The following is an 11,902-nucleotide window of genomic DNA, read 5'->3' as shown; positions in this document are numbered from 1 at the left end:
GCATCCTGATGTGTGCCTTGAGTTACTGAGGTTTATTATTGTAGCCCCGGCTCCACACAATCGAGGTGACCTGGGTCCTAATGAGTCCTGGCCCACATGCAGGCCCCGGAGAGAAGGGACAGCACAGCCCAGAGAACCAGCCTCCTCTGCAAACACCTCCAGTCTGATGGCACACGGGTGGCTGCTGGCGAGGGCTCCCGGCTGGGGCAGGAAACATGCCCTAACCCACCAAAGTCGAGGGGAAAGGTCTCTCGAGTCCGCCCACACGCTCTCCTCTGACCTGCTCCCCAAATTCACCGATGGAAGGAGGAGGCTTCTCGTGAGCTGCCTGAGCTCAAACCCATCCCCTGAGCAGAACATGGAGGAAAAAACACAAGTTTTGGGAGACAGACTGGCAGCGGCCTAGAGGATCCCTCTGTCTCTCTTCAACCATCAATTCCTTTAAGTCCTTACCCCAACCACCTCAGCAGAGTGAGGATAGACTTTTTGGAGGGGAATTTGGCTACAAAAGAGAGAGAGGGGATCTCTGGGTGGCTCAGCGGTTTAGCACCTGCCTTTGGCCCAAAGTGTGATCCTGGAGTCCCGGGATCGAGTCCCATGTTGGGCTCCCTGCATGGAGCCTGCTTCTTCCTCTGCCTGTGTCTCTGCCTCTCTCTCTCTCTGTCTCTCTCTCTCATGAATAAATAAATAAATAAAATCTTTAAAAAAAAAAAAAAAAAAGCAAATGGAAGGGAAGGCAGCCAAATGGGCGTTTCCTGCACAAACTAAATGAACCTGTCCAGCAGCTCCAGGCTTGGCTTGGAAGGAGCACAGCAGCCTGGGGCAGGGAGGTGCCAGGGTCTGTTTTGGTGCTGGCTGTGTCCTGGCCCACCCCTCCCCTGCTCCAGGTTGCCCTGAGTCCCCAGCCCTGAGGGGTCCACCTGGGGTTTCCTGGCTCACCCCACCCTGCTCCCCAGATCCAGTGAGCTCTGCTGCAGGCTGCTGAAAAGGTCATGCCACCCTATGAGATGTGGTTTGGCCTCCTGGTCTAGCTGGCATTGGCTCCAGATCCCAGGGAATGACCACCATCCACGGGCATGAGGAAGGGCCCCTCCATAGTCTGAGCTACCACACTGTATCATGCTCCTGGACCAGGGGCCTCATCCGTCTGAACTTTAATTTGGGGGCTGAGCCCGGTGTCAGCCCAGCCTACCTAGCAGGTGCCCAATAGGTGGTCGCTAATGAGCCAGTGTGAGATGGGCAGCGGTGGCCTCTCCGGCCTGCTTCTCTAACGGGTCTGGCCCACCAGTTCTCCTGCCCATGTGTCAGACTCCACCCCCCCCCCGGGGGGGTGGCATTGGAAAGGATCTTCCTGATAACAGCCCCATCCTGATAATCCAGGATACTGATGCTATCTCAAGATCAGAAGATTAGCAATCTTAATACCCCCTTGCCAGGTAACATACATATTCCAGGGGTTGGGACATAGACATCTAGCCACCAAACAAGCCCAGGCCCCTACAGCTCAGCGGTGGTGGCTGAGTGTTAGCCCTGATTCGGCTCCAAGGCCAAGGGGCCTCCTCATCCCTCCCAGGGGCGTGGGGGCCCAGCTCTGGCTCCTGAGGCCACGGGTGCTGGGGCCTCCAGTTATCTCCCTGCTGCAGGCACCCACCCTAGGAGCATCCCAGGGGCCCCAGAGTGGGGTGGCCCCACTGAGCGAGCTCTTGCTAGCCTGAGCAGAGGGTCCTTATACCAGAAGAGGCATGAGGCTCCTTCTGCTGCTCTGCTTGGCCCTGCTGGGTGAGCCAATGGGGACATCAGTCGGGGGCAGGAGAGACCATTGCCAGGGCCTTGGGGAAGCAGGCTGAGGATGCAGGGATGCCCATGAGCACAGGGGAGGGACCTGGAGGCACAGACACTTCTGGAAGCACGAGGACAGAGGGAGAGGTGTGGGCTTGAGTCTCAGACCAGCCCCTTACTGATCGGTTCACTGCACTGGGCCCACTGTTGACTCATCTACAAAACGGCTGATGATACTAAACGCAGTGACCTCAAGAGAGCTTCTGGGAGTGAAGACGTCTGTTGGGTCCTGGGCGTCCCTTCTGGCCTTGGCAGGAGGCTCTCTGGGTGGTCTCTGCCCCCCTCCAGCCCAGGCTCTCTACTTACTGCCCTCACACCCTCCCCTCTTCCAGCCACCTGCAGCTTCTCCCTGGAGCAGGAGGTGGGTGAGTACACACTCCAGGGAGCTGGTGGATGGCCTGGGGGGCAGCCTGGGGTGCCGTGGCTCGAGGGGGCGCTGCTGATGGTGAGCAGGTGTCTGGTGCGGACAACTGGGCAACTCTGGAAATTAGCCTCACCGCCTGCAGGGCGTGGAGGGGAGCAGGCCGGTGTGGGACCTCCAGGGGACAGGTGGCAGGAAACTGCTGGCTTCCGGCTGGGCTGGGCTGGGGGGTGTGGGGAGCAGACTGCATATTCTGGGCAGGTACCTCCCAGCCCTTCTACCCCAGGTGCGGGATCTGGAGCAGAAGCTCTACCAGGTGAGTGTGACCCCAGTGAGGGCTGGTGGCCTGGGGGGGGGGCTTCCCAGAGGAAGTCGAGGCCCCCCCCAGGGGTCCCACAAATGGGAGCCTGACTCACTCTGAGGCAGCTAGAGGGCGCAGGGCCCTTGCCCACCAGGGAGTGGTACAGAACCAGGGGGAGGGGACACACCTGGTCCCACCCCCATTTCTAGCCCTGTGACCCTGAAGGTCACCTCCTGCTGTCCACCAGGCTGAGGGCTGATGTCCTTCCCCGACATGCCTCCTCCATTACCTCGCCAAGGTCCCCAGGTCACGGGGCTGGCATCTGTCTCTATTCCACTGAAGGGTGGGTCTCGCTTGAATGCGGCACAAGCAGAATTGCCATTTCCTCATTTGCTTTAAAAACAAACACTCGGGTCCTGGTGCTTCTGCTAAAAAGAGAGCAGCTCGAGGCAGCAGACATTAGCGTTGCAGCAGTTTCGGGAAGTACCTGGCCGCGGCTGGTCTGCCCCCTGGGCCCCTGACTTCTGCTCAGACTCTAGCCCAGCAAGCCCTGCCAACTCACCTCCTGAGAGGCCAGCTGGGAAAGCATTCATCAATTCAGCAGATACTCTCAGAGCCCCCTTTTGATGCCAGGCACTGTTCTAGGCCTCAAGATGGATCCACAAGATGCAGAAGAAAAAAAAATAGAGATCCCACCTTACACTTACATTCCAGTGGGGCTGGGGGTGGGGGTGCCGATGACAAAGGATGGTGACAACAAGCCCCTTCTACAGTGTGCTGGACACAGGAAGTCCTAGAGAAAAGCAAGCAGGGAAGAGTGGAAAGGGAACACGGGGGCAAGGGGTGCTGGGGAGGGTCAGCATTTACTGGGAGATTGTCACAGAGAAGGAGACACACCAAGCAGGGACGTGAAGGAGATGCTGGAGCAGGATGAGCCTGGACGTGGCCTGTGTGGACTGAGTGCAGGGAGCAGTAGGGAAGGGAGAGCTAGATGGGGAACAGGGTTGAGTACGGAGGGCTCCCTGGGCTCTGCACGGAGGGCTCCCTGGACTGTGCATGGCCACAGGGGGCGGGCTTTGCATGGAAGCTTTGCATGGTCTCCTTTGCCCTTCTAGGCCACTGTGTTGAGAAAAGATGGGATGGGGACCCTGGGTCTCTGAAGGGGATCCCAGGGGGCCCTCAGCTGTTCTCAGGATGCAGAGAAGGGATGTGGTGACAGCCAGAGCCCCCCGGGGCGGGGGTGGGGGTGGGGGGACGGGAGTGGCCAAGATCTGTTCTGCAGTACAGCAGAGGATGGGATGGGACGGAAAGAGCAGGGCAAGCTGATCCCAAGGGTTTGGCCTAAACAACTCAGAGGTTGACCAGATACAGCACAGCCTCACCATAGAATAGCAGCAGCTAGACAGTTGGGCACAAGAGACTGGACGTTAAGGAACTGAAGGATTGTGGCCAGGGTGGTGGTGAGGGTGGTGGTGGGAACCAGGGTCGAGAATCTTCACAGACTAGTGGGCATTTCCACTAGTAAATGCCTGTAACCCAGGGGAGCAGGGGAGACTTTGTCTGAAGATGCGAGGTTCGAGGCTGGTGTTTAGGGAGGAAGGATGGAAACACCCTCAGGGGATGTCCACCCCCCACCGTCCCCCCGGGGCCAGTGCTGTGGAGGCTGTGGGGCCCCCCACCACCAGAGACAACCGCTTAGGATAGGCCATGCCCCGGGGAGGGGAGGCTGGTTACCTAGGCGTGGGTGACGTGTGGGAGTGCTTCGGTGGGAGGATGCCAGGATCGGGAAGGCTGGGAGGCGGTGGGGTACGTGGGGGAGGGGGTGCTGTGGAGCCTCCTGGGGGTGGGGCAGGCCGGGGACCTGGGGGTCCTGTGGGGCTGCCTTGAGCCCAGGCAGTGTTCTTGTTCAGAGGGAGAGAGTATCTGGATGAAGCACGGACTCGAAACTAGGTGGTACTCCCCTGAGACGGAGCAAAGGAACTTCAGGGATGTCCTCCCGGTGTTCCTAAAACCTGGTGGGATCTCTCAGCCGGGTTCCAGATGACTTCAAAGGAGCCACTTGGGGGTGCGCCAGAGTAACTTCCTGAGGCTGCCACACACCAGGCGGGCGGTTAACACAACAACGAGCTCTTTCCTCCCAGTTCTGGAGGCTGGAGGTCTGAGACGAGGTGTGGGCAGGGCTGTCGACCCAGGCCTCCCCTCTCCTGGCTTCTGGGGGCTCCTGGCGGTCCTGGTCCTCGGCGTTCAAGGCTGGTGACAGCATCCCTCCAACCTCTGCCTGCGTCGGCACATGGCCTCCCGCGGCGTGTGTGGGTCTCTGGCTGTCCTCTTAGTAGGGCCACCCTGATCCACCCTGATCCACCCTGATCCACCATGGATCCCTGGCGTGTGCGTGTAAACACCATATCTCCAAATAAGGCCCCATTCCCAGGACCCGGGGGTTAGGGCTTGAACCTATCTTTTTGGGAAGACACGATTCAACTCTTAAGACGTGGGCTGCTCGTTCAAAATCAGATCCCTGGACCCCTCCCACCCTCACCCCATCCCACCTTAGGTCTAATAAATTGGTCCTCTAGGGTTGGGACTCCAATCTCCAAGCCTCCGGTTATCGCAGACACAAGTCTGGACCAGGGGAGGGTGGAGATCCTGAAGGGTCTCTGAGCCTTGGGTGCTGCAGCTCTGCCGTCCCCTCATACACCCCAAGGGGCTTCCTTTTTTTCCTTAGCCACAGAAGGAGGTTCTGAGGCCACCCACTCAGCCCAGCCCAGCGTGGCTCAGCTTCTGGTCCGAGTGCGGGCCTGTCTCTGCATCACATTGAGCGTGCCATCCCTTCGTTCCAATGCTCTGACGCACCTGATGAATATTTTTTTTAAATTTTTTTTTGCACCTGATGAATTTTTAATTGAATGCCAGGCCTCTCATTACTGGCGGGTTAAATGCATAAACTCAGGGACCCCACCCGAAAGAACAAAAGAAGGCACCAGTCTGGTTAGAATAGAAAGTGACTGCCGCACAGCCTGGTGCAGTCAGAAGGGACTCTGGTCTGTGAACTTATGTAAATCAAGCTTCTATTATTGGGCCTCGAAATGCAAACAAAGGCAGCCCAGCTTTTCCTTTTTAACTTTTATTTTTTTTTTTTTTTTTTTTTTTTTTTTCTTTTTTTTTCCTTTTTAACTTTTATTAGTCATTTCCCTCCAAGAAGGGAGCAAAGAAAATCGTCATCATGCTGAACCCCTTGAACCCCCCAAATCCCCCTCTGGAGGGAGATTTGGGTCCCCAAGAGCATCTGGGCAGTGAGGAGCTGGCCCTTTGGCCCTGGGTTGCACCCCCCAACATTCCTGGTGGCAGTGTGCACCATGGTGCCCCAGAGACGACAGTGGACTCTCCATACAACGTTACTTACTTCAAATCCAAAAGACTTTGCGTGAAAGCCTGTTTGGAAAAAAAAAAAAAAAGGACTAAAATAGGAGTGTTCTCATGCAGAGCTGAGAAACAGGCACAGAGGAGAAAATGTTTGCTGGTGTCTGTGCAGCCTGGGGCCAGGCTAGAGATCTGATTCTGGAAGGCTGCTGATGGTTGTCAAGATGTTTCTCGATGTCAACACTACCGACATGGGAACTGGCCGATTCTCCGTTATGGGGACTGTCCTGTGCATTGTTGGATGCTTTAGCGACACCCCGGGCCTCCACCTACTAGATGCCAGGAGCGCCTCTCCCTAGCCCCCCACCCCCATTCGTGGCAGCCAAACATGACTCCAGACACAAAGGTCCCCTGGAAGCAAAACTGCCCCTGGCTGACAACCACTGGTCTAGAAAGAAATATGCTTAGTGGTCAGAAACCTTAGGATTCCTAGGAAAGGTCTCTGAAGGAAGCAGATCTAGTTCCAGTTTTCTGCTCTGAGGAGCAGTTTCCTGACAGCCGCGTGGTTTCCAGAGCCAGTGTGCCCGCCCAGCGGGGCAAGTGTGATGCACGAGGCACGAGACATTTAGATGTCGTAAAGCCTCTCCTCTACACGCCCCCCCAGCCCCCAAGCACTGCCCCTGCACACTTCTCTTGAGCCGGCACCACTGACACTGCAGCCTCCCTCCCAAGCCCCCACCCCCAGAGGCAGCTTTGTGTCCTCCCCACCTCCGTCTGGAAGATTTCAGTATGGGCAGCAAGAGGCCCAGTAGCAAGGAAGCTCTTGGAAGTGTCTTCTGCATCAGATCGACCCCAGGATCTGCCTGCAAAGCAGAGAAGTCACTTCCAAGCAGAGAGGCTGTCCTGATGGCCGGACGCAGGGTGCAGCTGGAGAGTGGGTCTGGGCCTGCGTCCTCCAGGCGCTGGCAGCGTCCAGGCTCCTTCGAGGGCCTCCCCGCTCTCTGGAAATCCTGCTTTCCCAGGTGGCCTCTTTCTCTCCGGCTCAGCTCGCCCCTGTGGACCAGGGTCATACCCTCTACACCCTCCTTCAGACTGTCCCATTCAACCAGACGGTGACCCCTTTCGGCGCGGGCGGGGGGATGGAGAGGGGGGACCCTCCTCCAGTCGGAGGAGGAGGAGGAGGAGGAGGAGGAGGAGGAGGAGGAGGAGGAGGCGTCTGAAACAAGAGGTGCAGACAGGCACTCCGTGCACACCGGAGAGGGCCAGCCAACAAACAGTAGATGTCGGGGCTCCTACCTGGGGCCAAGGATAAGGTGAGGTGCAAGAATGACACCAACGCCCGTCCCCCGCTACTTAACAGTTGACCACCTTGTTGAATCTAGAAGTTGACTTCAGTGTCAGCTCTGCTGACCTGCATCCCAAACTTCTCTGTGCTTCCTACTCATGTCCTAACTTCATTTTCTTTTTGTTGTCAAATATTTGGGGCAAAAAGTCTAAATCCCAGAGGTCGACTTTTTTCCAGGAGGCTTGGCTGGCTGGCTGGCTGGCTTGTTATTTCTTTCTCCCTTCCTTCTTTTTAAACATTGAGGGGACATCACGTAACACAAAATTAACCATTTTTAAGTGACGCTTCGGCAGCATTTAGTGCATTCGCACTGTTGTGCAACCATCCCCCGACCTCGTTCCCAAACATTTTCATCACCCCAAAAGGAAAGCCCCGACCCACGAGCAGTCACTCCCCCATCTGCCCGTCCCCCAGCCCCTGGCAACCAGCAATCTGCTTCCCGTTTTGGGATTTTCCTATTCTGGACATTTCACACGAATGGAATGGAAGGTACGCTCCCTCCGTGTCTGACTTCTCTCACTCACGGATGTCTGTGAGGCTCACCCGTGGGTCAGAACTTCGCTCCCTGTCGTGGGTGAGGACTGTCCCATCGTGTGCCCAGACCCCGTTTGACCCGTCCGTTCATCCACTGATGGCCACGTGGGCACCTTCACCTCCCGGCTGTCCCGGAGAGTGCTGCTGCGAACCTGCGTGTGCACGCGTGTCCCTTAGAGTCCCCGTTTGCAATTCGTTTGGTACATACCTAGCAGCGGGATTGCCAGGTCGTGGGATAATTGTTTTTAACTCTTTTGAACCGTAAAACCGGCATTTTCTTGAGGTGCGTGAGCGTGATCAATGTTGGTTTCCTTCTTCCCCCCCTCGGACCCTGACCCTCCCACCTGCCAGAAGTCACCCCTGAGACCTTCATTGCCTACAAAGTCCGGGAGGTTTTCCCCAGCAGCCGCAGGGTTGTCATAACGTGTCACTCACCCCGGGCTCCCCCGCCCATCACCTACTCCCTCTGGGGGAGCCAGGGCGTTGAGGTCGCCAAGAAGGTGGTCAAGACTGGAGACCCGGCCTCCTTCAGCATCAACATCACCCTCAAGTCCAGGCCAGAACTTCTCACCTACTCCTGCCGGGCAGCCTCCCTCCGGGGCGAGCACTCCGCCAGCACCAAGCTGCAGATGTACTGGGAGCTGTGGGCCAGTGAGTGCACACCTGGGGGGTGGGGGCAGGGTCTGGGCCAGAAGACAGGAGGCTGGGGACGGGACAAGGTGCTCACCTCCAAGGCCACTCTGGGTCCCTGAGGCCTGCGCCCAGAACAGGGTAGCTCGGGGCTGGGACTCAGGGTATCATCTCCCTGCAGGGGCCTTTGGGGCAGAAGTGACCAGGGAGGGCCGGGGCCCTATCAGTGGAGCTCTGGCCTCACGCTGATAAAATAGGCACTTATTCTTTGTGCTTTATCTAGTTGAATCTTCACAGCAGCTGGAGGGTGGGGTTTGTGGTTCCGGCCTATATAACGCTTCTGGTGATTAAGAATGACGCCCCAGGCCAGTGGCAAAGGCTGATTCCAAACCCCACTCTGTGTAGCTCCAAAACCTATGTTCTTCCCACTTCTACCCTGACCTTAATTCAGGTGTCCTTCCTGGTGGAAGGCATGGGGTATGTGTGTGTAGGGGGGACTAGGGCGTGTTGCCCAAGCCAGTGGTGTGTCCCTGGCCCCCTTGCCCCCAGGCCCTGCCCCTGAGAGGAGCCAGCCTCTGGAAGGAGAGCCCAGGGTTTGGAACCCTATGGTCTCGACACTTGCAGGCTACGGGTCCTGAGCAAGTCACTCAACCTCTGTGGGCCTGGTTTCTTCATCTGCAAAACAAAAATAATAATAGTACCAACCCCAGAAGGGTAGGAAGGATTCCGTGGAAGCTTCTAGGGGGTGGTCAATACGCCACAAGAGGCGGTGGTTGTTACTCATCAGTAGGGCTATTTACAGCATTAGGCTGAAGGCCATGGGGAATTCTAGAATCTTCTAAGTGACAGTTCTTGATCTGAAGGAACCGTTCCAGTAAAAGAGCCAAGGCTGAAAGAATATAAATAGGGTTGCCGGATACGCTTTGCCCGGGAACATAGGCTAAAAAAAATTATTCATTATTTACCTGAAATTCAAATTTAACTGGGCATCTGGTATTTTTATTTGGCAAGTGTGACAACCCAGAATATACCCAGCGTGAACTTGTGTAGTACACACTGCAAGTAGGGGAGAAGCCCAGACACAAGAAGGAGGAAGTACTCCAGTGGGCATTTTGTAACAAGGGGATTTGCTGGGAGAGGGTGTCAAAGTCCCCCAGCCATGCCTGTGCTAACCTCTTCCACCCTACCAGAGCCTATGGCCCAGCCACGGGCTAACTTCGTCTTGCTGGAGAGAGGATCGGGCCCCAGGGTAGAGATTTCCTGCCAGGTGTCCTCGGGCAGCCCACCCATCACCTACAGCCTGGTCAGGAAGGACGGGTACGTCCACAGGCAGCAGAGACCGACCTATGGGCAGCCTGCCAACTTCTCCTTTCCACTTACCCGAACATCGAACTGGCTCCGGTGCCAGGCTGCAAACGACATCAGTGTCCAGTCCAGCCCCTTCAGGCTGGTGCCCCCAGGTGAGAGGGCCCCTTGGTTTCCAGGCGGGCACTTGGCACTTCTGGGTAGGTCCGTGGAAGAGGCCCCCTCGCTGCTGCCAAGAGCAGGGAAGGGCTTTGGGAAGCTACCATGCCTCCTCTGGCCCCACCTAAGGGAGCTCAGCTCAAGCACCCCCCTCCCTCACAGGATACCTGCCTCAGGGACCTGTCTTGGTGCTGGCTGGCAGCCTCACCTCCATTGCAGCTGTCACCTCCTGGGTGCTGGGCCCAGCCTTGTGGACCAGGTAGGAACTGGGTGTGGGATGTGGAGGCCTGTCTGTGTGGACCACCAGGAGCCCGGCTGGAGGCAGCGGGCGGTGGGTCTGTAGGACGGGGCTGCCACCAGGGCGGACAGAGGGCCATACTGCTCATGTGTAACTTGCAAAAGTTCTGTAAGGGCCTACTGGGTGCCAAGTGCCTGCCAAGGGCTTGCACATCCGTGACTTCGTCTGACCCTGACCCACACTTCCAGCAGCCCCGTGATGGGGTCACTTGCCCTCTGGGTGGGGCGTCGACCTGTCTTCCTGCTGGCTCTGAGGAGGGATGCCAGGAGTGGGGATGATGTCTCCTGGGGACCAGGGTGAAGCAGGGGCTTCTGCTCTCCATGGCAACCACATAGGTCGGTGCTTCCCAGCTGGTGACAAGAGGCAGGGGCTGGACCTCCTGGGATCCCCTCGCCAAGGCTATCACTACACTGACTTGTAAAGTGACTAGGGCCTTTGTGTCATTCATCCCTAAGCCCCATTGGCCCCTGTATGCTCCACCTGTCTGGTCTTTGGCAGCGGTGACCTGTGCCCTGTGAACTTCTCACCTCCCTGGGTCTCCAAAATGCTGCCATCTCCTGATTGCCTTCCTCCCTCCCAGGCCAGACTTTTCAGTGGCCATTGTCTGTCCTTGGTACTCCCCATATCTCACCTCAGGGTCCCTCCCTCCTGTCTATTCTTTCCAGACTCCTACGAGAGCCATGTCACCTCTTTGAGATTCTGTGTTCCCTTCTATAAAATGGGACACAGAGACCAGGCTCTCACTGGACATGTGATCAAGGGCCATCGCTTGTCCTCTTGGTGATTCAGCACCCCCCTTCATTTAGTGGGGTGACTAAACCTCACACCCCTTCTGCTGCCCAGGGCACTGATGCACTTGGCACCATAAAATTCCCAGAGGCCTTGGGAGGGGATGTTTGAGAGATGTGTTGGCCTAACCTGGAATCTTTACTCCTTTGTCATCAAGGTTGTGAGCAGAAGAGGCAGGCGTGGCAAAGTCCCCTCAGGAGGGCTCTGGTCTTTGTCTGCTACGGAAGGACCCACCATTGGAATGAAGGAAAAGCCTGCCAGCTCTGATTCTTGGAGCCTAGTGTCCTTCCGTCAACACACATGCTGCTAGTCTGAGGATTTTGGGTTGGGGTGGGCTGTGATGGAAGGAGAGGTCCACAGGAAGGAGGGGGCTCAACTCTCAGTTGCTTGTCATCATCCATGCGGGTCTGGGGAGAGAGTGGGGTACATTGTGAAAAGGCCCAGCTGTGCCAACCCACCTCCCCGCAGCTGCTCCCTTCCTCCCTGGAGTGGCGTCCCATCTCCAGGTGGCCTAGTCCTCTGGCCCCAGCTAGTCACCTCTCACTGTCCAGCTCACCTGGGAGGACCCAAGCCCTCCCTGGCCAGCATCCCCTTCTGAAATCTTACCTGCAAGTAGCAAAAAAAGTGTCTGTAGTTTTTCCCTGCAGTGACCCGGATCCCCCCACCCCAACCCCACTCAGCCTTTGCAGTGCAGATGCTTGAAATCATTTGCGGGTGTGTTGCGGGAGGATTGGATTAAACTCTGTCCTCTGCCTGTCACCCTGGAAACTGTTTCTGTCCCCACACCATCTTGGGCATGGAAGTCTTGGGTCGTACATACTTGGGGCCTGCGGTGGGGAAGATTTGGGAAGGGGGGGCTGGATGCTGCTGCAGGCTCTGGGCCAGAGAGAAGCAAGAGTGACAGGCCAGTCGGGGCTTGTGTCCAGGCTGCGGGCTGGGGTTTGGGATGGAATGGGGAGAAGAGGGGGTGCTCATGAGCCT

General features: G+C 57.1%; 1 protein-coding gene and 1 long non-coding RNA gene across 5 annotated transcripts; one reads left to right on the top strand and one right to left on the bottom strand.

Annotated features, from left to right (window-relative positions):
* The first annotated feature begins 1,682 nt into the window (after window positions 1-1,682).
* Window positions 1,683-11,680, top strand: C9H17orf99 (chromosome 9 C17orf99 homolog). Of its 2 annotated transcripts, XM_038546471.1 has the most exons (6): window positions 1,683-1,779; window positions 2,172-2,204; window positions 8,092-8,391; window positions 9,561-9,830; window positions 9,997-10,093; window positions 11,079-11,680. In XM_038546471.1, exons 1-6 carry the CDS (start codon window positions 1,743-1,745, stop codon window positions 11,083-11,085), a joined length of 744 nt encoding a protein of 247 aa, XP_038402399.1. In that variant the 5' UTR covers window positions 1,683-1,742; the 3' UTR covers window positions 11,086-11,680. The 2 variants fall into 2 exon arrangements, with proteins under 2 accessions (XP_038402399.1, XP_038402398.1); XM_038546470.1 differs by lacking the exons at window positions 1,683-1,779; window positions 2,172-2,204 and adding an exon at window positions 2,219-2,516.
* LOC119873214 lies at window positions 6,614-11,901 on the bottom strand. 3 transcript variants are annotated; one of them, XR_005364153.1, is made up of 3 exons: window positions 11,051-11,901; window positions 9,751-10,482; window positions 6,614-9,045 (listed from the first exon to the last, which is right to left on the bottom strand). It is a non-coding gene; the product is annotated as an uncharacterized LOC119873214 (long non-coding RNA). The 3 variants fall into 3 exon arrangements; XR_005364152.1 differs by having other exon boundaries at window positions 9,751-9,901; XR_005364154.1 differs by lacking the exon at window positions 6,614-9,045 and adding an exon at window positions 9,054-9,259 and having other exon boundaries at window positions 9,751-9,901.
* Window position 11,902: the final 1 nt, after the last annotated feature.

The sequence above is a fragment of the Canis lupus genome, chromosome 9, assembly GCF_011100685.1.
Source record: "Canis lupus familiaris isolate Mischka breed German Shepherd chromosome 9, alternate assembly UU_Cfam_GSD_1.0, whole genome shotgun sequence".
In the NCBI taxonomy this organism is placed as follows: domain Eukaryota; kingdom Metazoa; phylum Chordata; class Mammalia; order Carnivora; family Canidae; genus Canis; species Canis lupus.
This window is presented reverse-complemented; position numbering and strand designations above follow the sequence as displayed.

Bases quoted from the DNA above. Each gene is read 5' to 3' on its own strand.
- C9H17orf99 (XM_038546470.1), top strand. From the start codon at position 2,282: ATGGTGAGCAGGTGTCTGGTGCGGACAACTGGGCAACTCTGGAAATTA. The intron at 2,517-8,091 runs GTGAGTGTGACC...CCCACCTGCCAG, and splicing joins TGGAGCAGAAGCTCTACCAG to AAGTCACCCCTGAGACCTTC. The intron at 8,392-9,560 runs GTGAGTGCACAC...CCACCCTACCAG, and splicing joins GTACTGGGAGCTGTGGGCCA to AGCCTATGGCCCAGCCACGG.